This window comes from Saimiri boliviensis, chromosome 21, assembly GCF_048565385.1.
Source record: "Saimiri boliviensis isolate mSaiBol1 chromosome 21, mSaiBol1.pri, whole genome shotgun sequence".
Classification (NCBI taxonomy): domain Eukaryota; kingdom Metazoa; phylum Chordata; class Mammalia; order Primates; family Cebidae; genus Saimiri; species Saimiri boliviensis.
Window position 1 is genome coordinate 10,222,362 of NC_133469.1, and position 25,434 is coordinate 10,247,795.

Sequence of the window (25,434 nt, forward strand, 5' to 3'; positions counted from 1 at the left end):
GTCTCAGCTCACTGCAACCTCTGCCTCCTAGGTTCAAGCGATTCTCCTCCCAAGTGACTGGGATTACTGGTGTCCACCACCCAGCTAATTTTTGTATCTTTACTAGAGACAGGGTTTCACCATGTTGGCCAGGCTGGTCTCAAACTCCTGACCTTGTGATCTGCCCACCTTGGCTTCCCAAAATGCTGGGACTACAGGCCTGAGCCGCCGTGCCTGGCCTTTAAATCTTTTTTTTTTTTTTTTGAGACGGAGTTTCGCTCTTGTTACCCAGGCTGGAGTGCAATGGCGCGATCTCGGCTCACCGCAACCTCCGCCTCCTGGGTTCAGGCAATTCTCCTGCCTCAGCCTCCTGAGTAGCTGGGATTACAGGCACGCGCCACCATGCCCAGCTAATTTTTTGTATTTTTAGTAGAGACGGGGTTTCACCATGTTGACCAGGATGGTCTTGATCTCTCGACCTCGTGATCCACCCGCCTCGGCCTCCCAAAGTGCTGGGATTACAGGCTTGAGCCACCGTGCCCGGCCTAAATCTTTTTTTTTAATTAAAAAAAATTTTTTTTTGAAGAGGGTCTCACTCTGTCACCCAAGCTGGAGTACAGTGGAGGTGATCACAGCTCACTGCAGCCTCGACCTCCCAAGCTCAGCTGATCCTCTTACCTTAGCCTTCTGAGCAGTGGGGACTACAGGCATGTGCCACCACATCCAGCTAATTTAAAACATTTTTTAAAATTAGGAGTCTTGAACTCCTGGGCTCAAGAGATCCTCCCACCTCAGCCTCCCAAAGTGTTGGGATTACAGGTGTGAGCCATCACGCCCGGCCCCTTTTTTGATCATTGATTTCTTCTTGCAACATGTACCATTCCTGGTCCTGCTGTTTGAATGGTACAGAGCCTCTGCCCGCTGGATAAATGCCACATCCTCAATTTTTTGTATTTTTAGTGGAGACAGGGTTTTGACATGTTGGTCAGGCTGGTCTCAAACTCCTGACCTCAGGTGATCCACCTGCCTCTGCCTCCACCTCCCAAAGTGCTGGGATTACAGGTGTGAGCCACTGTGTCTGGCCACCTCTCTCAATCTTTTTTTTTTTTTTTTTGAGACAGAGTCTCACTATGTTGCCAGGCGCCAGGCTGGAGTGCAGTGGCACAATTTCGGCTCACTGCAACCTCTGACTCCCAGGTTCAAGCAATTCTCCTACCTCAGTCTCCCGAGTAGCTGGGACTACAGGCGCACACCACCATGCCCAGCTAATTTTTGTAAGTTTAGTAGAGACGGGGTTTCACCATGTTGGCCAGGCTGGTCTCTAACTCCTGACCTCAGGTGATCTGCCTGCTTCCACCTCCCAAAGTGCTGGGATTACAGGCTTGAGCTACCACGCCCGGCCACCTCTCTCAATCTTAATCCTGTCCCAGTGACCTTGTTCCTGTTTCAGAACATCCTCTTCCCCGCATGGTACCAAGGAGTCCACCTCGCCTGCAGCTCTGAGATGGCTTTGCCCACTCCCACTCTGCTGCTCAAGTGGAACCAAAGCTGGGCTCAGAATCTATAGGGAGTGAGGTCCCACCAAGGGAAATGACACCCACAGCCCGAGGGCCAGGTAGAGTCCTGCCACTAAGATACCTGCCTTTCTCCCACCCTCAAAGAGGTATCAAGGGAAGAATGACAACCTTGGAGACAGTTTCTATTTCTTCCTGTGGCTTTTGCTTTAGAACCTAACAGCTGTGGCTTGCCCAGGGAAGGCTGTTTTTTCTGAACCTGGGGCAGCAGGGATCAGATCCCCCAACCTCAATCTCTTCTCTCTCTTCCTCAGCATCCTGACCATGGCCAGAGACTGAACACTCCCTATTTATGGTCTGGGTTCTCAGAGACAGGGTGAAAGGCCCATAGGCCAAAGAGCAAGGGAAAAGAGATGGGACAGGACCATGAAGAGAGCTATGTCAGTGGGACAGCACCTGGGGACCAGTGCCTGGAGACTGACCCCCACCTGCTCCCAGGGCCGCAGGCCCACTGCTCCCGGGCCTGGCTGCACTGGTGCATCACTTACTTTTCTTCCCAAACTGTTTCTTTTTCTTCTTTGTGGCCTCTTTGGCCTTCAGAGGTGTGGCTGGTTCTGTTGTTGAAAGACAAGGGTGAAAGAGATGAGAAGAGGATCCCTAGGAGGACACAGGGCACAGGCACATCCTGAGACCCTATCCACCCTCCCACATGGGACACCCTAAGACAGGTAGCCAAAGCTGGGCAATGAGGAGAGGGTGGGGCTGGGGGAAGGGCTGGAGAACAGCTGTCCCTTCTTCCCACCCTTGTCACCAGGGCTACTCAGAGGGACCTGGATAGTTCACCTGGATGCACAAGGGCACGAGCATATGACAGAGTGGGCAAGATGAAGGAAGGAGTTCTGCAGGCCAGAGGGAGAGGGAGACAGAGATGTCGGGAGCAGGGGCTGGGAGACGGGGCTCACTCTACTCAGAGTGGTCCAGAAGACATCTCCATCTCATGCCAAAGAACTGAGATGGGCACGGGGTGGGGGAAGGAAGGAAAAAAGAGGAGGAAAGAAAGTCAGAGCCTCTTAGGGCCACAAGAGCCCAGACCTGCAGCCACAGGAGGCTGGAGCTGGTAGCCGGTGAGCTCACACCAGCCGACGGGGTAGATGTCCGGGGACTCACAGTCCACCCACTGGTCATACTCGCTGTCCCAGCCATCAAAGTGGATACTGAGGAGCCGATGCACCACCCGTTTCACCGTGGCCACACAGATGAGCCGGGGCTCCATCAGGTCCACGGCCTCCAGCTTCATGCCCACCTTGAAGCCATGGTTTGGGCAATCCTGGGGCAGAAAAAGGAGGTAGTGGCCAAGCCAGTCAGCTCCCTGCCCTCAGCAGATTCACCCAGGCCTGGGGGCACTTGCAGAACTGGTGGGGAGGGGCCTGGGACTGGAATGCCTGCTGGGGCAGGTTCCTCTTTGCCGACACGGCCCCTGCATGGAAGAGGGACGGGAGTGCCTAGGCCATAGCCGGGGACTTCCCCCTGAAAGTGGCTGATGTCAGCAGTAGAGACTCGAGAGGAAGGGTAGGAACTGCCACCACTGACAGCCGCAGGCCGGGCCTGTCCTGAGGCCACTGCAGGCCCCCTGCTCCGCTTGTCTCCTCACCATGTTGAAGAGTCTCGATGGAGCGGCTTTTGACTTGGTCTTCTCCAAGTAGTTCTCCCAGTGGAAAGGCTGTGCCTCATAACCTGGAGCAGCAGAAAGCTCAGATGCAGAGGGAGAGGGGGAAGCAGGAAGCAGGCAGAGGGAAAGGTCACAGGGCTGAAGGAGCTCTGCAGCTTGGTCAGGACCCAGCATGGTCTCCCCAGCAGCCACTTTCTCATCCCTTCAAGGCTGGCACCTGCTCTAGCACCACAGTCCTGTTGTATAGGTTGTTCACTGCCCAAAGGGATAAGTGGGAGATCTGTTCGTCAACCAGACACTGGCCATGGGGCAGGGTCGGCCCAGCAGTTGAGGGCTGCACTTGAATGCTACACTTATGGGGCCTGACTTGACCAGAACTCTGAGCCTGTGGCCACACCCTGCCCCTTCTGTTTTGTTTTGTTTCTGAGGCAGAGTCTCGCTCTGTCGCCCAGGCTAGAGTGATCTCGGCTGGGTTGCATGATCTCGGCTCACTGCAACCTCCACCTCCTGGGTTCAAGTGATTCTGCCTCAGCCTCCTGAGTGGCTGCGATTACAGGTGCTGGCCACCACCATGCTTGGCTAATTTTTTGTATTTTTGGCAGAGACAGGGTTTAGCTATGTTGGCCAGGCTGGTCTCGAACTCCGAACCTCAGGCCATCTGCCTGCCTCGGCCTCTCAAAGTTCTGGGATTACAGGCATGAGCCACCTCGCCCAGCCTCCCCCTGCCCTTCTGATGGCAAGGCCTGCAGGGGGTGCCTCTCCAGTCTTACCTTTTGGGGGTGTGAGCTCAATGTCATTCTTCTGACAGAAGTTGGCTGGGAAGATGGCGTGGGAAGAGGCGTGGTAGCAGAACCAGTCTGAGCCATCTGTGGAGGGACCCCCGTCCACACAGATCATCAGGTATCCATCCAGAAGAACCTGCGGGGCACGGGAGTGGGCAGACAGATCACGTCATGAACTGTACCCCATCCTGGGTTGGGACCACACCCCAACAGGAACACGAGGCAGATGGATCCAAACAGATCTAGGGTATAGCCCTCCTAGAGGACGCCTAAGCCTCTCTGGAGCACATAGCATTTCTGTGATGCATACCCGTGGGATTCTTTCTCTTTCCCACTAGACAGCAAACACCACACCAGCAGGGGCCATGGCTGTCCTGCTGGACCATGTTCTCACAGGTGAGCACACATGCCTGGCATCGAGCCACTCCCCGGCGTGGACGAGTCAGCAGCCTCCTCCAGGAGGGCCAAGTGGGTGTGGGGGGCCTGCTCAGGCTGAGGCGATAAGGAGGTTTAGAGCAAGGTGACCCCAGCTGTGGCTCAAAGGAGATGGCAAACAGCAAGAAGGCCCTAGTGAGGTGACAGGGAAGGGCCTACCCTGACACAGGACCAGGCTCAGGTTTTCAGTAAGCACTTGTCCAGTGAGCCTTGGACCCTGCCATGAAACCAGATTCTTAGCAAGGGGTAGGTAAGGCCCCACCTACAAGTCAGGGACTTTGGGCACAGCCAGTGAAGAGAGGGTGGGACAGAGAGCTCCTGACAGTGGTAGGCAGGGTTAGAGCTCTGGGCCACATGGGTCCCCTAAGAAACCTGGAGGCTGGAGGGTCAGCCCCTGGCTCACCTTACAGACAGTTGCCACGCAGATGTTGCCCAGATTCAAGGGGTCAATGGCCTCCAGCTTCATCCCTTCCTCAAACCAACCACCTTCTGTGTAGACAGCTCGTACCTTAAAAGATTGAGACAGCTGGGGACTCCCTGGGCAGGCCAGGGGGAAGGGTGAGGGAAGCAGGCCTCAGGAGGAAAAGAGAGTCCCAGGGAAGAGCTAGGTCCCTCAGGCCTGGAATGCACCCATGGCCCAGGGGAAAAGCACCCAAGGGCTGACCTCACCTTCTTGAACAGGTAAGGAACGGCATCACAGTAGATTTTGCGGAAGGTGGGATGATGGGCCATGTCATTTCGCCTCTCTGTGGAGATGGCAAAGAGAATGAGGAAGAGAAGGGAGTTGGAGGTGGCTCCCGGGCCATCTTCACACCTCCCCAGCTGCTCTGCTCATGCTCTTAGCTGTATCTCTGTGTCTCAGGACCCCCCACCCCAGAGTAGCAGACACAAAGTCTGCATCCAGAAAACATCAAGAGCTCTCTGTAGACTCTTCAGCCCTTGAAACCCAGACTGATCCCACATGACATGGGAGAGAGGATCAGGGCTGGGGGCATCTGGGTTCAAATCTTGATTTTACCGCTCACAAGTTGAGCTGAGTGGCTTCTGTCAAGTCACTCAAGCTCTCTGGAGCTCAGTATCATCACCGCAGGGTGGCCATGCTAGCCTTCATCTCCTGTGAGGACTAGAAAGGTGCTCCCCGACCCCATCCCTGGGGAAGCATAGCCTGCAGTCCCTCCAGCCAGGGACTCTGCTAACCTGACATCTTGATGCCATGACCCACACGTCGTGACCAACCCACTGGGTGGATCAAGGGGCTCCACATGTGGCACCAGAAGTCGTCATCACTGTCGCCATCCTCGTAGAGGAGCCGTAGGCGACCCCCGATGACCGTGTCCACCACAGCCATGCGAGTTCGTGACACCTGGGACTTGTCCACCACCTCCAGCCGCATGCCCTGCCTAAAGGGGTACTTCATGCTCTCCACCATCTGAAACGACACCAGAACACAGGCCTGCTGTGGCCGAGGGCTCCTCCCACCCACCGGCGTGCTGTCTCTTCATGGTGAGTGGACAGGGAAGGCGTGGTGTTATTCCCCACACTCAGTCATGAGGTGGCAGATGAGACCACCTGTTTGGCCAGGCTCACCTTGGCCCTGACTCCATAGGAGGACACAGAAGGCAGGCACACAGCTGACAATGGGTATGATGCTTCTTGCCACCAAAATGCCAATGAGTTGATGCAAATCCCAAAACACACTTTAGACTAAGGAAACTCAAGTGACCCAGAGAGGTCAAGCAACTTGCCCAGAGTTACATAGACTCATTAGTGCCAGAGCCGGGCCTGGAAGCTAGTGAGCAGCCCATGCTCTTCATGGGCTCTGCCCTCTACCCTACACTACCTGCCACCTCCCAGCCCTCCGCCATGGCACATACCGACTCACATCCAGAGAACTCAGTCTCCCTGTGTCCCTTATATCCAGTTCCAACTCTGACCCTGGTGGATCTGCGGTGCTTTCACAGTGCCCTGGTGGCAACTGACCTAATAAGGGAGGTTGACCAAGATGCCCACGAGCTGCTCTACAGCAAGCCATGGTGTTGGGGTACAGCAGAGAAGGTTCTTTTTGTTCACTGTGACTTCACTGCTGTCCTGCCTGGGGCAGCGAACAGGTAGAGTGCTGGGTCAGGAAGAACCCGCCTAGACCAGACTAAGCAGTGCTATTTCTAAACACACCAGGAAGGAAACTGTCTCAGAGGTCACAAAGCAGCCAACAGACAAAGCTGACACAGGAGTCCTAAACCAGACAGATCTCTGGCCCAGCTCAAGAGCTGGGATACGTCCTGACACCAACTGCCTGTCCCACATCCAGTATCCCAGCAGTTCACTCAGTAGAGTGACAGAGAACACAGGGTAAGGCCTGGCTTGAGGACCCTCTGGGCTGCCTTCCCTGCCACGTTCTCTTCCTCTACAGCCATCAACACAGTGCAGCAATGCCATTTTTCTTTGGTTATTATTGTTACTTTTTTTTTTTTTTTTTTTGAGACTCTTGTTGCCCAGGCTGGAGTGCAACGATGTGATCTCTGCTCACTGCAAACCTCTGCCTCCCAAGTTCAGCAATTCTCCTGCCTCAGTCTCCTGAATAGCTGAGATTATAGGCACATGCCACGACGCCCGGCTAATTTTTTAAAATATTTTTAGTAGAGACAGGGTTTCACCATGTTGATCAGGCTGGTCTCGAGCTCCTGACCTCATGATCCGCCCGCCTCAGCCTCCCAAAGTGCTGGGATTACAAGTGTGAGCCACCATGCCTGGCTATTATTTATTTTTTTCAATGGAGTCTCCTCGATCTGTCTCCCAGGCGGGAGTGCAGTGGTATCATCTTGGCTCACTGCAACCTCCTCCTAGGAGGTTGAATCTTTCAAGCAATTCCCCTGCCTCAGCCTCCCTAGTAGCTGGGATTATAGGTGCCCGCCACCACACCTGGCTAATTTTTGTATTTTTAGTACAGACGGGTTTTCACCATGTTAGCCAGCCTGGTCTTGAATTCCTGACCTCAAGTGATAGGCCCACCTTGGCCTCCCAAAGTGTTGGGACTACAGGCGTGAGCCACTGCACCCAATCCAGCTGATTTTTTTTTTTTTTTTTTGAGACGGAGTTTCACTCTTGTTACCCAGGCTGGAGTGCAATGGCATGATCTCGGCTCACCGCAACCTCTGCCTCCTGGGTTCAGGCAATTCTCCTGCCTCAGCCTCCCGAGTAGCTGGGATTACAGGCACGCGCCACCATGCCCAGCTAATTTTTTGTATTTTTAGTAGAGACGGGATTTCACCATGTTGACCAGGATGGTCTCGATCTCTTGACCTCGTGATCCACCCACCTCGGCCTCCCAAAGTGCTGGGATTACAGGCTTGAGCCATCATGCCCAGCCTGATTTTTTTTTTTTTTTGAGAGGAAGTCTCACTGTGTTGCCCAGGCTGGTTTCAGATTCCTGGCCTCAAGTAATTCTCTTGCCTTGGCCTCCTAAAGTGCCGAGATTACAGGTATGAGTTACTTTTACCATGTACATATGTGACTTTAACTTTTAGTAAATTTTTTTTTTTTTTTTTTTTTTTTTTTTTTTTTTTTTTTGTGAGATGAAGTTTCACTCTTGTTGCCCAGGCTGGAGTACAATGGTATGATTTCGGCTCGCAGCAACCTCCACCACCGGGTTCAAGCGATTTTCCTGCCTCAGCCTCCCAAGTAGCTGGGATTACAGGAGCACACCACCACACCTGGCTAATTTTGTTTTTTTTTTTTTTTGAGATGGAGTTTCGCTCTTGTTACCCAGGCTGGAGTGCAATGGCACGATCTCGGCTCACCGCAACCTCCGCCTCCTGGGTTCAGGCAATTCTCCTGCCTCAGCCTCCTGAGTAGCTCGGATTACAGGCACGCGCCACCATGCCCAGCTAATTTTTTTGTATTTTTAGTAGAGACGGGGTTTCACCATGTTGACCAGGATGGTCTCGATCTCTTGACCTTGTGATCCACCCGCCTCGGCCTCCCAAAGTGCTGGGATTACAGGCTTGAGCCACCGCGCCCGGCTTAATTTTGTATTTTTAGTAGAGACGGGTTTCTCCATGTTAGTCAGGGTGGTCTCGAACTCCTGATCTCTGATGATCTGCCCGCCTTGGCCTCCCAAAGTGCTGGGATTACAGTCGTGAGCCACTGTGCCCAGCCTAAATTATTTCTTAAAATTAAATGCCACACAGATGATTCTGTGCCACACAGAAGTCCTAAACCAGATAGAATCAGACAGCCCAGAGGGGCCCCATGCCAGGCCTTACTCTGCTGTCCCTCACTCCCAAGTGAGCTGCTGGGATACTGTATGTGGGACAGGCACTTGGTGTCAGGATGTATCCCAGCCCTTGAGCTGGATCAAAGGGTCTGTCTGGCTTAGGGCTCCTTTGTGGGATTCTGTGCCAGGCACAACCCCTGGCTCAAAACCGAGGCTATATTAGAATTACTTGTGTGCATGGCTTTCGTTTCCTCTGCCAGACTCGAAATTTCTGGTGGCAGGGTCTGTATTCTTTGTATTCCCACAGTACCTTGTAAACAAGTACGTAAGGCTGGGTACGGTGGCTCATGCCTATAATCCCAGCACTTTGGAAGGCCAAGCCAGGTGGATCACTTGAGGTCAGGAGTTCAAGACCAGCCTGGCCAATATGGTGAAACCCCATCTCTACTAAAAAATACAAAAATTAGCCAGGCACGGTGGCGTGTGCCTGTAGTCCCAGCTACTGGGGAGGCTGAAGTGGGAGGATCGCTTGAGCCTAGCAGTTCTGGGCTGTAATGTGCTATGCCAATCGGGTGTCCGCACTAAGTTCGCATCAATATGGTGACCTCCCGGGAGCGGGGGACCACCAGGTTGCCTAGGGAGGGGTGAACTGACTGAGGTCGGACAAAGCAGGTCAAAACTCCCGTGCTGATCAGTAGTGAGATCGCACGTGTGACTAGCCACTACACTCCAGTGTGGGCAACATAGCAAGACCCCATCTCTTAAACACATAAATATATACAAAAATTAGCCTAGCACAGTGGTGCGCACCTGTAATCCCAGCTACTCAGGAGGCTGAGGCAGGAGAATCACTTGAACCCAAGAGGTGGAGGTTGTAGTGAGTCAAGATTGCACCACTGTACCCCAGCCTGGGCAACCGAGTGAGACTCTGTCTCAAAAAAAGAAAAAAAAAAAAGTATGTAATAAAATCTATTGAGTAAACACCTCTGAAAAATTCTATGAGCAAAGGTAAGGATCAGGAAGAGCAAAAGGCAGACAAAGCAGCATGACTTCCTCATCTCTGTGGTACAAGCAGAGTCTGGGTGGGGTGGTGGCTGACGCCAGGCTAGAAAGGCAGATGGCAACCCTGGGGCAGCAGCATTTGTCTCCAGCCCTGCAAAACGTGGAGCTGCCGGAGATCATCAGGCAAGGGAATCTTAGATAACGTCCTCTGGTGAGTAGCATGGAGGATGGAGAAAAATGGAAGAGCGGACAGAGGGACATCAGTTAAGGGCTCACTGCCGACCTTGATGTGAAAATCCACGGGAAGCGTCCTGGAGCCCACCAGCCGTTTCATGAGGTAGCCCTTCCAGTCGGTGAACTTGGCATGGATGGCTGTGGAGGCACCAGCAGAACCCTGGTTACACAGACTGACAACACCCTCACCTACAGGGGCGCTAGCGCCCACCCAGAGTGGGGACCCCTCAGCAGTGGGGACTGAACATCGCTGCCGCTTCAGGCCAGCAATTACTTCCTCTGAGAACCTCAGACTCCACAACTGGATCTGCTCCTGGGCCTCTGGACAGGAAGGGCAGGAAGCCAGGGGCAAGTGGGTTGTGTTCTGTCTAACAATGCAGAGGACTCTCATTCCACCTAACACAAGCAGAGGACTCTCCCTCTACCAGGGGCCCTGCAGCAGTAAGAAAGGAAATGTTCTCATCAGCTCACTCCGTGGGGGCACTAGGATCTTGCTGTTGATGGCACACCAGCCAATGGGGTGGACATCCACAGTCCCCAGGTTGCACCAGAAGTCATGGCTGGCATCACTTTCAAAGCCTTCATACCGAAGCAGCACCCGATACCCTAAAGGAAAGGAAAGGGCACCTGTGAGAGAGGGTGACCTCGGGAAGGTATGTTCTTAGGCCTTCTCTTTTCTCTAGCCTAAGCTGGATTTCTGGCACCTATTCTTCCAGGCAAGTGGATTCCCGTTGGCCACAACAGGCCTAGCCAAACAAATCCATGACCCTAGTTAGGGAAGCATTATGGCACGGTGCTGAGTTAATTTTCTATATACTGATCATCCCTGGAATGAATTTTACTTTTTAAAATTTTTTCATTCTCTGTAGAGACAGAGTCTCACTCTGTTGCCCATGCTAGTCTCAAACTCCTGAGCTCAAGCAATCCTCCTGCCTTGGCCTCCCAAAGTGCTGGGATTATAGGTATGAGCCACTACATCTGGCCCTGGAACTTTCAAAATTGAGGCTTCTGGCCAGGCGCAGTGGCTCATGCCTGTACTGCCAACACTGTGGGAGGCTGAGGCAGGCAGATCACCTGAGGTCAGGAGTTCAAGACCAGCCTGGCCAATGTGATGAAACCCTGTCTCTACTAAAAATACAAAAATTAGCCAAGTGTGGTGGCAGGCGTCTATAGTCCCAGCTACTTGGGAGGCTGAGGCAGGAGAATGGCCTGAACCCAGGAGGCAGAGGTGGCAGTGAGCTGAGATCATGCCACTCTACTCCAGCCTGGATGACAGAGCAAGACTCCTCGAAAAACAAAAAAAAATTGGAGTTTCTAAGCCTGCTAAGCTCTGTGTTCCCTTCTCCAGTAGAATGCCTAGAAGTGGGGCAGAAATTCAGTGGGTGGGATTTTTCTTTTATTAGGCCAACTCCTGCCTACGACACTGTCCACCCATCTAGAGATGTCGCTCTGCAGACACAGCCCTGGCCCTGCCCTAGCCAAACACCCACCTGCTGTCTGGATGACAGAGGCGATCCAGTACACCCGGCTGGGGAGCACGGCGTCACTGTTGAGCACCTCCACCTTCATCCCTTTCATCACATCCTCCCACTGGTCATAGAGGGGGACCTGTGTGGCGATGAGAGTTACCGAGAGTGAGAACTGGGCTAGCAGGACAGAGGCTGCCTCATGGCCTCAGTCAAGTCCTTGTTTGCACTTCAACTTTTTGGATCACATACTGTGTGCAGAACTAGCCACTAGGGATAAAGAGATGAAGTCCCTGGCCAGGCGTGGTGGCTCACACCTATAATCCCAGCACTCTGGGAGGCTGAGATGGGCAGATCATGAGGTCAAGAAATCAAGACCATCCTAGCCATGGTGAAACCCGTCTCTACTAAAAATACAAAAATTAGCCGGGTGTGGTGGCGGGCGCCTATGGTCCCAGCTACTTGGGAGGATGAGGCAGGAGAATTGCTTGAACCCAGGAGGTGGAGACTGCAGTGAGCTGAGATTGCACCACTGCATTCCCGCCTGGTGACAGAGTGAGATTCCATCTCAAAAAAAAAAAAAAAAAAAAATTTAGCCCCATGTCCTTGAAGAGCTGAGCCAGGGAGTGGAGGTGGCAGGATGCAGGGTGATGGCTAGAGTCACAACCAGCCAGAGTTGAGTCTTAATCTTTATAGGACTGGTCCTTACTGTATCATTTTGGGCACATGATGCGTTGGTGAGCCTCGATCCCTTCATCCCTGTGCCAGCCTGTGCAATGGTCGGGCACTGTTCTTAGCAGAAATATACTTTCTTTCAATCATCATTCAAAACTGGGCTGTGAGCACTATGATCCCTCATTTCCACACAGCTATCCACCTGCAAGTTTACTCTCTATCTCCCCTCCTATTAAAATGCCCCAGGACGGCACTGGACTGTTTTTGTTGCCTTCTCAGTACCTAATCCTCACTTTCCTGCCAATGCTACCCAGTGCTACTTCTGATTCTCCTTTGGGAAAATTCAGCTTTTTTTAAAGATGAAGTCTCACTCCATCACCCAGCCCGGAGTGCAGTGGCACAATTTCAGCTCACTACGACATCTGCCTCCCAGGTTCAAGCAATTATCCTGTCTCAGCCTCTAACAAGTAGCTGGGATTACAGGTGGCCACTACCACTTCCAGCTAATTTTTGTATTTTTAGTAGAGACAGGGTTTCACCATGTTGGCCAGGCTGGTCCTGAACTCTTACCTCAGGTGATCCATCTGCCTCAGCCTCCCAAAGTGCTGGGATTACAGGTGTGAGCCACTGCGCTGGGCCAAATTCACCATTTTTATTCTCAGCCCTGGCTTCAGCCCATCCCATTCCATCTTCCTGGTCATTAAGTTTAGTTCATCACAGAACCTGGACACAGCTGTGTTAGCCCAGGCACCCAGGGGCAGGCTTTTTACAAAGCAAACTGGATTCTATGTGTTAGACACAAGCAGGATGCCACTCCCCTGGAATGAAAATGTTGAGACTGTTAGAGAATTCAGGGCAAAAAAGAAGTCCCCCCAGGAAGAAGGATGTGCACCTTCATTAGCCAGAGAGAAGAGTGAGACTTAGTGGAGTCAAGAACCAGCTGCCATTGTTCAGGGCACTTCCCAGAGTTCAATGGCAGTTCTGAAAGGAGGCTAGGATATGGGCTTACTCTGGGTAGAAGACTTCCTACTCCCTCAAGACTAAAGAGGCCTCTTCCTGGATTTCTTTAGGAAGGTGCTTCGGAGCTTAGGAAGGTGGTGTGGAGACAAATCAAGAGTGCTGCTAAGAGCTGCTCTCCTGGCCTGCAGGCTCCCACATGCTACAGCTGCTGGAGATTCAGTTCCTGGGCTCAAGCCCCGCCCCCAGGGCCTTGCCCTTCATTCTGGATTTTCAATGATATGCATCAGGGAGGCTTTTACAGAAGCAGGCTCCAAGAGGTATCCATATCTGCCTCTCAGGGTCCAAGGGGCCCAGGCCAGTTAGAGAAGCACCATGCTTTCCATGGGAAAATGCTACAAATAGGGGAGAAAGGAGAGAAGGGTTTCAGAGTTGGAAAGACCCTTCGACATCAGCTAGCACCAAGTTCCATTATGTAAAGCAGGCGTCCCCAAACTACTGCGGCCCCCTGAGGCCATTTATCCGGCCGCCCGTCGCACTTCAGGAAGGGGCACCTCTTTCATTGGTGGTCACTGAGAGGAGCACAGTATGTGGCGGCCCTCCAACAGTCTGAGGGACAGTGAACTGGCCCCCTGTGTAAAAAGTTTGGGGACGCCTGATGTAAAGAAACTGAAGGACTTCAGACAGGAGGTGAAGGCAGGCAGGTGCTGGAAGTCTTCGTAGGAGGATTTTTTTTTTAAGTGGACATAAACATGAAGTGGAGCGAGTGGTAACGCCATCCGTCTCCTGCCCAGACCTCCCCACTGCCACTGTCCAGCCTGAAGCCACCCTGGTGAAGCAGGTGAAGAAGCCACATTGCCAGCAGCTCCATGCCTGGCTCCCAGCCTCTCCCATTCAGCGCCAGGGCACTCACGTGCTTGAAACAGCTGACAGGAGCAGCCTTGTAACTGTGATCCTTCAGGAACTTCCCCCAGTCGAAGCCCAGGACCAGCGCTGCAGAGCAGAAAGAGGATGAGTCGAGACTGGGAGCCTGAGCAGCAGTCACTCCAGGAGCCTGGACCTCGAGGGCCCTGTGGGTCCTGCAGAGGTAGGTCCCCCACTCCCAGCAGCCCCTCTCACAGCAATGACCAAAACACCGTCCTTCACTCCCTTACCTGCCCCACCAGTGGCCATGGAGACCACCCCTGAGGACTGAATTGAAAGGTGGCAAGACTCTCAGGAGTAAAGGAACATTCAGAGGGAAATTTCTCACCCTTCTTCCCTCAAAGAGGAAAATTCGAATATCCTTGGGCTTAAATTCCTCACAACTCCCTCAACCTCTGATTGGCCACACCCAATCTAAAGGTGGGGGAGGGTGTGCACACACTAGGGCCCCTCCAAATGAGCTGCTGCCTGCTGAGCTCAATTTCAGTTAGAAATGCAAACCAATGGCCGGGCGCGGTGGCTCAAGCCTGTAATCCCAGCACTTTGGGAGGCCAAGGCGGGTGGATCACAAGGTCAACAGATCGAAACCATCCTGGTCAACATGGTGAAACCCCGTCTCTACTAAAAAAAAATACAAAAAATTAGCTGGGCATGGTGGCTCGTGCCTGTAATCCCAGCTACTCGGGAGGCTGAGGCAGAAGAATTGCCTGAACCCAGGAGGCGGAGGTTGCGGTGAGCCGAGATCGCGCCATTGCACTCCAGCCTGGGTAACAAGAGCGAAACTCCGTCTCAAAAAAAAAAAAAAAAAAAAAAAAGCAAACCAATGATATGCATACATTTAACCTGTTTAGCAAACACTACACTCAGAAAAAAAAAGAGAAAGCCTCCATTCCTTATCCCACCATCCCTCTCCACACCGGCCTTCAAACCAGATCTGGGCCTCCACTGCCCCAGGGAAACAGAAACCACAGGGATAAAGCAAAGGGTAACAAAAGCAGCTAATTCTTGGCTTCTGAATTATCACAGGGAGGGGTCCTGGCAATTTAAGGAGGGTTGAAGGGATTTTTCTGGGTAATTTCCACAGTACCTAACAGAGGAAGGTGCAATCCCGCCGTGAGTCTAGCTAGGGCACTTTCTACCTGACTGGTTTCCCCAGTCTTCACTCCGAGGAAAGTCCACCCCCGGTCCAGCCCCCTCTTCAGCCATGGCAGCGTCCTAAACACAACCCTTGACTATCTTACCATCTTGTCCTGTTGGTGTCCCATCTGCCAGCTGTCCTGTCCCTTGGGAGTGGAGGAAGGCTCCAATTTTGGCAGACCAGGCGGCTTTGTGCAGGACTTTGGCTTTCTTGGTCGGTGGTTTTCCCTGGAGGGAAGGGGAGAGACTGTGTGGCCCGGCGGCTGAGACCATGGCTCCGGATTTGGACTGTCAGGTTGACGTCCCCGGCTTCGGTCAGTGACTTAACCTCTTTTGATTAGCTGGGCATGTGTGGCACCTGCCTGTAATCCCAGCTACTCGGGAGGCTGAGGCAGGAGAATCGCTTGAATCGGGGAGGCGGAGGTTGCAGTGAGCCAAGGCCACTGTACTCCAGCCTGGGTGACAGAGCAAGACTCCATCTCAAAAAAAAAAAAAAAAAAGGAATTTTTTGGCCAGGTGCAGTGGCTCATGCCTGTAATCCCTGCATTTTGGGAGCCCGAGGTGGGCGGATCACAAGGTCAGGAGTTTGAGACCAACCTGGCCAACATAATGAAACCCTGTCTCTACTAAAAATTAGCTGGGCGTGTTGGTGGGCACCTATAATCCCAGGCACTTGGGAGGCTGAAGCAGGGGAATCACTTGAACCTGGGAGGCAGAGGTTGCAGTGAGCCAAGATTGTGCTACTGTAGTCCAGCCCAGGTGACAGTGTGAGACTCTGTCTCAAAAAAAACCGGATTTTTTTAAAAAAATCAATTTTTTTAGGGTCATTGATTTGACTGAGAATGTCCAGCCCTTAGCAAGTACTCCCAAACTGTAGCTATTAATATTACCAATATTATTATTAGCTCTTTGAGGAGAGGGATCTTTCTGTGTCTTGACTAAAATCTACAAAATGGGGGAAACAACGGTAATTGTCTCACAAAGGCAATACAGTGCATGAAGCAGGAAGCAGAACGATCTGGCGCACAGCAATTTCCAATAAACGTTGGTGGTTCTCAAGGTTTGCTGCACAGGAAGATCACCTGGGGCGCTCTTTAATCTCTGCCCAGGCTACACTCCATCCCAATTAAATCAGAACCTTGAGGAGTAGGACCGAAGCATCAGTATTTTTTAATTAAAACATTCCAGGTGATCCCGACATGCAGGCTAATTTGGGAAGCAGTGTTGTGGATGCTGGTCACAGCTACCGGGAATCAACCTAAGACCAGGCCCTGAAGTTGGGTTCCAGCCTCAGTTCCGTCACCCTCTTCCTACAGAGCCACACCAGGTATGTCATTCTACCTCCTTGGACTTCAGTATACTTATCAATAAATGTGTGGGTTCAACACCACACTCAATAATCTTTCCATGTCTCAAAAACTGGCAAGACTTTCTAGGTAGCTGCCTGTGACATGGAGTCACATGAGGCATGGTCCTCCTGAAGTCGCCATGGCCGGTGAACCTTGGGTCTGTTTCCCAGCTTTCTTTCAAAGGATTTACACAAGTGTGGGGTGAAAACCAAGGGTGTCCGACTCCCCCAGGGTTGTTTAAAACGCACTGAATACCCCAGACCCTGGGGGATGAGGGAAGGGAATGGAGGGTAGCTTCAGGAATCTATAATTTAATAAGCTCTATAAATGAATTCTTCTGTTGTCTGAAGCTTGAGAACATAATAAATACCACATGGCCACAAGCAAGGAACTTTTCAAACCTTTCCGGCCCTTGCCTTCAGTCAATTGGTGGCTCCTGTCTCAGCACCAAGGGTCCCCAGGAAGACCAAAGTAGCTGCCTCTCACCTGTAATCTGGCCAAGATACTGGCTTTCTTGGAGTTCGAGGAGTAGCTCCTGGAGCAGGAGACGCTGCAGAACCTCTTGGTCTTGGAGAAGAAGGCTTCCCTTGTACCCACGATACCACACATCTCACAGACAGCTGGGAAGAGAACTTAGCACATGACTCACCCGCTACAGCCACCTCAAAGCAAACAAAATGATGGGCCCTTCAAAATCTGGGGCACGCCGGGCACAGTGGCTCAAGCCTGTAATCCCAGCACTTTGGGAGGCCAAGGCGGGTGGATCACAAGGTCAAGAGATCAAGACCATCCTGGTCAACATGGTGAAACCCCGTCTCTACTAAAAATACAAAAAATTAGCTGGGCATGGTGGCACATGCCTGTAATCCCAGCTACTCAGGAGGCTGAGGCAGGAGAATTGCCTGAACCCAGGAGGCGGAGGTTGCGGTGAGCCGAGATCGCGCCATTGCACTCCAGCCTGGGTAACAAGAGCGAAACTCCGTCTCAAAAAAAAAAAAAAAAAAAGAGGAGGAATGGGAGGTACTGGTGTGTACATTTGAATCTATCTAAATGAAGTGCTGCTGCTTGGCCTCCCTTGACTACATACGTCAACAAAGGGGCTAACAGAAACCCCTGAGGACGACTCGGGGTACTGGTAAGTGCTGAAAAGTTTGTGAGAGGAAAGTGAGAAGAGGCCAGGTGTGGTAGCTCCTGTCTGTAATCCCAGTACTCTGGGAGGCCAAGGAGGGAAGGTTGCTTGAGGGCAAGAATTCGAGACCATCACGGGCAACATAGCAAGATCTTGTTGAAAAAAAAAAAAAAGGCCAGGTGTGATGGCACATGCCTGTTGTCCCGGCTACTTGGGAGGTTAAAGCAGGAGGATGGCTTGAGCCCAGGAGGTTGAGGCTGCAGTGACCAAGGATCACACAACTGTACCTCTAGCCCGGGCAACACAGTTAAAACAGTCTCAAAAAATTTATAGGAAGAAAAAGTGCCAAAGTCACGTAACCTCTGTGGCTCTATTTTCTCATCTATATAGTAAGGAGACTAAACTAGATCAGTGTTTTAATCCTGACTTCACTATTAGACCCACCCCAGGAGCTTTTAACAATGCCCCAGCTGGCCGGGGGTGGTGGCTCATACCTATAATCCCAGCACTTTGGGAGGCGAGGCGGGTGGATTACCTGAGGTCAGGAGTTTTAGACCAGCCTGGCCAACATGATGAAACCCTGTCTCTATCTACTAAAAATACAAAAAATTAGCCGGGCATGGTGGTGGGCACCTGTAATTTCAGCTACTTAGGAGGCTGAGGCAGGAGAATCCCTTAAACCTGGGAGGCGGAAGTTACAGTGAGCCGAGATTGCACCATTGCACTCCAGCCTGGGCAACAAGAGCAAAACTCCATTCTCAAAAAAAAAAAAGCCTGAGCCTAAGATATTAATGAATTGGTCTGTGATGGGATACTGGCACCTGTAGTTTGTTAAAAGCTCTCTCGACAATTCTAATATGCAGAAGCCCTGGTCTAAATGGTCTCTAATGGTTCCTTCTAGTTCTAAATCCTAAGATTCTAAGAGAAGGTTTGGAAGAAGACAGAAAGCGGAAAGATAAAAGGCAAGAGACAAAAAGAAGACAGGATGAATAGAAAGGAAGTAAGATTCAACTGCAAAGAGTCTTAGATTACTCTTCTAACGAATTTGAAGCCAGGTGTGGTGGCTCACTCCTGTAATCCTAGCACTTTGGGAGGCCAAGGTGAGTGGATCACTTGAGCTTGGGAGTTCAAGACCAGCCTGGGTAACATGGCAAAACCCTGTCTCTACAAAAAAAAAAAAACAACAAAAATTAGACAGGCATGGTGGCATATGCTTGTAGTCACAGCTACTCAGGAGGCTGAGGTGAAAGGACTGCCTGAGCCAAGGAGGTCAAGGCTGCAGTGAGCAGCCACTGCACTCCAGCCTGGGTGACAGAGTGAGACCCTGTCTCAAAAAAAGAGTTTGGGATCCAAGGGATGGCATTGTCATCAGAGACTGGCCTGTCTCTCTTCACAGGCAGCCCACACATTGGAGGCCCTGACACAGGGGTTCGGCAGCTGTGCAAGCAACACATTTCTGAAGACAATTGGCCTCCAGATGATCCATAGGGATTCTCTTCTGCCCACCCACAACCCAATCCTTCTATCAGGGTCACTTTATCATGTATTACCACCCCACTCCCACCCTGACTTTCGAGCCACAAGCTATTTGTCCCTTCCTGGAAAGTAACCAAAACACTTTAGGTTTCCCATCTTTTCAACATCCAAGTTGGAAATCCACGGCATACTTATACAAATGTAAAAGCAGCACCATGTTACTCACTGGCATCTGATCTGTGGTGAATAAACATTAGTCATATGAAGAATGAATGAAATCACAATTCAAAATTAGACTGGGGCTGGGCACAATGGCTCACTCTTGTAATTCTAGCAATTTCGGAAGCTGAGGTCAGTGAGTCACCTGAGTTCAGGAGTTTGAGACTAGCCTGGCCAACATGGTGAAACTCCAACTTTACTAAAAATATAAAAATTAGCCAGGTATGGTGGCAGGTGCCTGTAGTCCTAGCTACTTGGAAGTCTAAGGCACAAGAATCGCCGGAACTCAGGAGGCGGAGATTGCAGTGAGCCAAGACAATGCCACTGCACTCCATCCTGGGTGACAGAGACTCAGCGACCCCCCCACCAAAAAAAAATTAGACTGCAGCAGAGGAAGTAACATTGTGGCTGCTTGTGCTTCCGTCTCCCTTACAGGTCCTTAGACATCTGATCCCCTAGACATCAGAGTAAATAGCCTTTTACACCTGGATGGCTCTGCCCATATGGCCTATATCTAGCTCTGTCTTCCTCTATCATCTCCTGACTCTTATCGATCCTCAGGGGACACTCTGAAGGCACCTGGCTCAGAACCACTGCCATCCAAGGATCGAGGAGTCCCAGGGCTGAGCAAATGCAGTGGGGAGGTTGGCAGTTCCCCTGCTTCCCGATCCTCATTTTCTGCTTCACTTGACTCCTCCAGATAGGAGCTGCTCTCACTGCCCACACTGCTGTTATAACTTCGGAAACTATCATAGCCACCAAACAGCTCCAAGTCATCATCTTCCTCTTCCTCCATTGGTTCTGAAGATGGGGTCTCCTAGTGGAGGATGACACAAACCAGAGAGAATTATGTTTGGCTTTAGTGCACAGGGGAGAAGCTGCAAATCTGCTATCAGCCCCCTTGCACTTTTGGGAATCTTCCAAATACTCCTTTTACAAACACTAGGAGCATTACTCCTATTCACACATTTCTCCACCACGACTAAATACAGCAGCTTAACAAGACATAACATATGTGTTAGGAAGTCACCAGGCTCCTCTGTGGATTTATAAATGATGATACTTTAACATGGTTCAAACAGAATACTGTATAACAATGTGGGCTGGATGCGGTTGCTCACGCCTATAATCCCAGCACTTTGGGAGGCTGAGGAGGGCAGATCACCTGTGGTCAGGAGTTAGAGACCATCCTGGCCAACATAGTGAAACCCCATCTCTACTAAAAAATACAAAAAAAATTAGCTGGATGTGGTGGAGGCTGGGGCGGAGAATCACTTGAACACAGAAGGAGGAGGTTGCAGTGAATCGAGATTGCACCACTGCACTCCAGCCTGGGCGACAGAGTAAGACTTTGTCTCAAAAAAAAAAAAAAAAAAAAAAAGAAAAATATCCTAAGGTACTTCACAAAGATTTTCTGGGGTAGAAGACATATATTAGAAATTAATTCTTCTGGGCCAGTTGCAGTGGCTGATGTCTGTAATCCCAGCACTTTGGGAGGCCGAGGCGGGTGGACTGCCCGAGGTCAGAAGTTTGAGACCAGCCTGGACAGCATGGTGAAGCCCAGTGTCTACTAAAAATACCAAAAATTAGACTGGTATGGTCGCAAGTGCCTGTAATCCCAGCTACTCGGGAAGCTGAGGCAGAAGAATTGCTTGAACCCAGGAGGTGGAGGTTGTAGTGAGCCGAGATGGCGCCATTGCACTCCAGCCTGGCACTCCAACAGAGCGAGACTCTGTCTCAAAAAAAAAAAAAAAAATTCTTCCTGTTCAATATACATCAAAATGATCTCAACTCAAACAATTTAAGTCAGAGAAAAGTTAATTTGGGATCCACGGCGCTCCAAAAAGGATCAGAGAGGCAGATGACACACAGATAACTGTGGCTTGGTGTATACCACAGTGCTAGAGTCAGCTCTGATCCTACCTAGCTATGGGGACTTGGGCAAGTCATTTAACCTCTGCGGGCCTCAATTTTCTCATCTATAAAATAAAAATATTTGACTTACGTGAGATGCAAATGAGATACTGTATATAAATCTACCTAGAATGTAATAGAAAATGTGTGAAGAGGCTGGATATGATGGTTCAAATCTGTAATCCCAGCACTTTGGGAGGCTGAGGCAGGAGGACTGCTTTAGCCAAGGAGTTTGAGAACAGCCCTGGCAACACAACAAGACCCCATCTCTAGAAATGAGATGGGGAAAAAAAAAATGAGTTGTGGTGGCACGTGCCTGTAGTCCTATCTCCTTGGAGCTGAGGTGGAAGGATTGCTTGAGCCTGGGAGGTCAAGGCTGTAGTGAGCCATAATCATGCCACTACAATCCAGCCTGGGCAAGAGAGTGAGATCTTGTCTCAAAAGAAAGCTGGGTAGTGGTAGCATGCATCTGTAGTTCTAGCCACTCAGGAGGCTGCCCTTGAGCCTGGGAGGTCAAGGCTGCACTGAGTCATGATCACACCATTGTATTCCAGCCTGGACGACAGAGGAAGACACTGTCTCAAAGGAAAAAAAAAAAGGCGTGAAGAAAGGTGAAGAGTTGATGGCCGGGGGCAGTGGCTCATACCTGTAATCCCAGCACTTTGGGAGGCCAAGGTGGGTGGATCATGAGGTCAGGGGATCGAGACCATCTTGGCCATGGGAAAACCCCGTCTCTACTAAAAAATACAAAAAATTAGCCAGGCATGGTGGTGCACACCTGTAATCCCAGCTACTCAGGAGGCTGAGGCAGGGAAATCACTTGAACCCGGGAGATGGAGGTTGCAGTAAGCCAAGATCGCATCACTGCACTCCAGACAAAGCAAGACTACGTCTCAAAAAAAAAAAAAAAAAAAAAAAGCCGGGCGCGGTGGCTCAAGCCTGTAATCCCAGCACTTTGGGAGGCCGAGGCGGGTGGATCACGAGGTCAAGAGATCGAGACCAGCCTGGTCAACATGGTGAAACCCCGTCTCTACTAAAAATACAAAAAATTAGCTGGGCATGGTGGCGTGTGCCTGTAATCCCAGCCACTCAGGAGGCTGAGGCAGGAGAATTGCCTGAACCCAGGAGGCGGAGGTTGCGGTGAGCCGAGATCGTGCCATTGCACTCCAGCCTGGGTTAACAAGAGCGAAACTCCGTCTCAAAAAAAAAAAAAAAAAAAAAAGTGACAAGTTTGGGCTCTGGCCCAGGGCTCAAATACCATTTCCAGTGCTTACTCACTGTATGACCTGCAGCAAGTCAATTTTGCAGTGCTTCAGTTTCCACATCTGTACAATGAGGATAATACCACCTATTTCATAGGATTTAGGGGCTGGCCATGGTGGCTCATGCCCCTTTAACCCAGCCTCTATAAACCCAGCACTTGGGAGGCCGAGACAAGAGGACTGCTTGAGCCTGGAAGTTCAAGACCAGACTGGGCAACATAGGGAGACCCTTGTCTCCACAAAAAATGCAAAAAAGTAGCTGGGCATGGTGGTTAGGGAGGCTGAGGTGGGGTGGGAGGATCTCTTGAACTAAGGAGCTCAAGGCTGCAGTGAGCTATGGTTGTACCACTGCACTCCAGCCTCGGTAACAGAGAACAACCCTGTCTCAAAAGGATTTAGGGGAGAAGTAAGAGACAATACTGGCAAAGCACTCAGAATAGTGACTTGCAGCTGGGCGTGTGGCTCACGCCTATAATCCCAGTACTTTGGGAAGCCGAGGCAGACGCATCACAAGGTCAAGAGATGGAGACCATCTTGGCCAATATGGTGAAATCCCATCTCTACTAAAAATACAAAAACTAGCTGGGTGTGGTAGCCTGTAATCCCAGCTACTTGGGAGGCTGAGGCAGGAGAATGGCTTGAACCCAGGAGGCAGAGACTGCAGTGAAGCAAGATCCAGCCACTGCACTCCAGCTTGGTAATAGAGTGAAACTCTGTTTCAGTGAAAAAAAGAAAAAAAAAGTCACTTGCATATAGTGAGTGGTCAATAAAGGTTGCCAATTCTTGCTGGTTGAAAGCATAGACTCTGGTTTGCCTGGGATTGAATAGTGGTTCTATCTCTTACTGTGTGATTTTGTGCATTTTTTATCTTGCTGCCCTCAGTTTCTTCATGGTTACGAGATAATCTTTCTTTAGAGAATCATTATGAAGACTGAGATAAGATATGTAAAGCCTAGTTCTATTTCCAGCAGTCAATAACAGCTTTAAAAGTGTGACTTGCTATTCTTCTCCACATTATTATTCTGTTTACCCTTGCAGAATGTTTGAGCTATTCCACTTTATATTTGCAACTACACATGCAAATATGCTAGAAAGGAAACAATTCAAATATAGGTACCCTTGTCAGGCAGGTTGGCAGAGACCACCTGTAGTCGCAGCTACTTGGGAGTGTGAGGTGCGAAGATTGCTTGAGCCCAAGAGTTCGAGGCTGCCATGTGTTGTCATGCCTGTAAGTAGCCACTGCGCTCCAGCCAGGGCAACATAGGGACACCCCGTCTCTTAAAAATATAAGGTGCCTAGAAGCCAAATGATTAAAGGATGAGGCCGGGTGCCGTGGCTCACACCTGTAATCCCAGCACTTTGGGAGGCCAAGGTGGGCAGATCACCTGAGGTCAAGAGTTTGAGACCAGTCGGACCAACATGGTGACACTTAGTCTCTACTAAAAATACAAAAATTAGCCAGGTGTGGTGGGGCATCCCTGTAATGTCAGCTACTCGAGAGGGGGAGAGAGGAGAATTGCTTGAACCCAGGAGATCGGTTCCAGTGAGCCGATATCGCGCCACTAGACTCCAGCCTGGGCGACAAAGCAAGACTCTGTCTCAAAAAACAAACAAAAAAAAAAACGAGTGGAGTCCAGATTGCAGTACAGTGGGACTGCATAACGGGCAAAGTTTTGGAGGTGGACCGACTTAATGTCAACCTCCTTCACTTTCCACCTGGGGTAACTTCCTGGGGCGTCGCACCACCTCTACGCCTCAGTGGCTTGAACGACAAAGAAGAAAGAGTAATAAAGGATTGCTGTGGGTGTACTGGAAGATGATGCACGTGAACGTTACAGACAAGGAGTGTTCACTCAACTTTAATCTCCCTTCACTTCCCACCTCATGTAACAGGCCTCACAAGCCCTAAAGAACACGGCCACGAGACAAAGAGGACAAAGAAAATTCAGCTCTCAGATCCTAAACCTAGTTCCCCTTCACCCAGGTCAGGGACTCTTGTTCCTCCCTGAACGCCTTGCCGAACGTTGGCCCCAGCAGTAAAGGAACAAAAAGTAAAGCCAATCGCCTCTGGTCCTGGCTCACTTTAACGATCTCAGTTTATCCATCCTTCCACCCTCCACCCTCCAGGCGTCGCTAAAAGGCCTCAAGAAGGGTCCACGGAGCGAGGCTCTCGGGGTTCTCTATCCCAGTTACGCTAAGCCCTCTCCCTCTCACCTCATTACGCGAGGGCTTCTCCATGAGACCTAATTCAGTTTCTCCAAGCGTCACCAAGTGCAGGAAGCCATATTGGCCTCGTTGCCCTCCGTGAGATAAGTGATTGGCCGCCTCCCTGAGTCGCGGGCCAATCACGCTGCAGGAAGGAGAAAAAGCCGGTGCCGTGCCTGCTTACGCCCTTCCCTCCCTGTGGGCGGGAAAGCCGCGGGCGGTTGTGGGAATTGTAGTTCGCTCTGGGTGTGCAGGGTGGGGCGTTACCGTAGCGACGTGTAAATCAGCGGCGCCGGCCCTGGCGCGCCTCACCCCAACTGTTCCAATTAGGCCAACCTCTTGACTTCACCTCTAGTCTTCACTAAACGGTTATTGCGCACTTATAATAGTCACTGTTCCAGATTCCAGGAAAAACCTTGTACTTTCCCGGGTTAGACATTTAAGGTGGCCTTTTGCTCGGATGCATAGCAGAGGAATTCATTTCCAACTCAGGCAGAAACTAGAATACTCCAGATTTTTTAAAAAAGAAAAGGAGGCCGGGCGCGGTGGCTCAAGCCTGTAATCCCAGCACTTTGGGAGGCCGAGGCGGGTGGATCACGAACTCAAGAGATCGAGACCATCCTGGTCAACATGGTGAAACCCCGTCTCTACTAAAAATACAAAAAATTAGCTGGGCATGATGGTGCGTGCCTGTAATCCCAGCTACTCAGGAGGCTGAGGCAGGAGAATTGCCTGAACCCAGGATGCAGAGGTTGCGGTGAGCTGAGATCGCGCCATTGCACTCCAGCCTGGGTAACAAGAGCGAAACTCCGTCTCAAAAAAAAAAAACATTAGCTGGGCATGGTGGCGCGTGCCTGTAATTCCAGCTACTCAGGAGGCGGAGGTTGCAGTGA

At 51.0% G+C, this 25,434-nt stretch overlaps 1 protein-coding gene across 1 annotated transcript in view; it reads right to left on the reverse strand.

Annotated features, from left to right (window-relative positions):
• The window catches only part of L3MBTL2 (L3MBTL histone methyl-lysine binding protein 2), a 26,972-nt gene extending 2,315 nt beyond the window's left edge, over window positions 1-24,657 (reverse strand). The window contains exons 1-15 of the mRNA XM_003932835.4: window positions 24,551-24,657; window positions 19,740-19,977; window positions 16,823-16,956; window positions 15,092-15,215; window positions 13,840-13,919; window positions 11,319-11,436; window positions 10,300-10,434; window positions 9,878-9,966; window positions 5,577-5,808; window positions 5,049-5,125; window positions 4,783-4,887; window positions 3,933-4,080; window positions 3,145-3,227; window positions 2,586-2,820; window positions 2,042-2,107 (exon numbers count right to left, since the gene is read on the reverse strand). Of these exons, the coding sequence (XP_003932884.1) occupies window positions 2,042-2,107; window positions 2,586-2,820; window positions 3,145-3,227; window positions 3,933-4,080; window positions 4,783-4,887; window positions 5,049-5,125; window positions 5,577-5,808; window positions 9,878-9,966; window positions 10,300-10,434; window positions 11,319-11,436; window positions 13,840-13,919; window positions 15,092-15,215; window positions 16,823-16,956; window positions 19,740-19,977; window positions 24,551-24,574 (1,888 nt within the window). The 5' untranslated portion in view covers window positions 24,575-24,657. The remainder of the gene's footprint in view (window positions 1-2,041; window positions 2,108-2,585; window positions 2,821-3,144; window positions 3,228-3,932; window positions 4,081-4,782; window positions 4,888-5,048; window positions 5,126-5,576; window positions 5,809-9,877; window positions 9,967-10,299; window positions 10,435-11,318; window positions 11,437-13,839; window positions 13,920-15,091; window positions 15,216-16,822; window positions 16,957-19,739; window positions 19,978-24,550) is intronic.
• Between the last annotated feature and the right edge of the window lie 777 nt (window positions 24,658-25,434).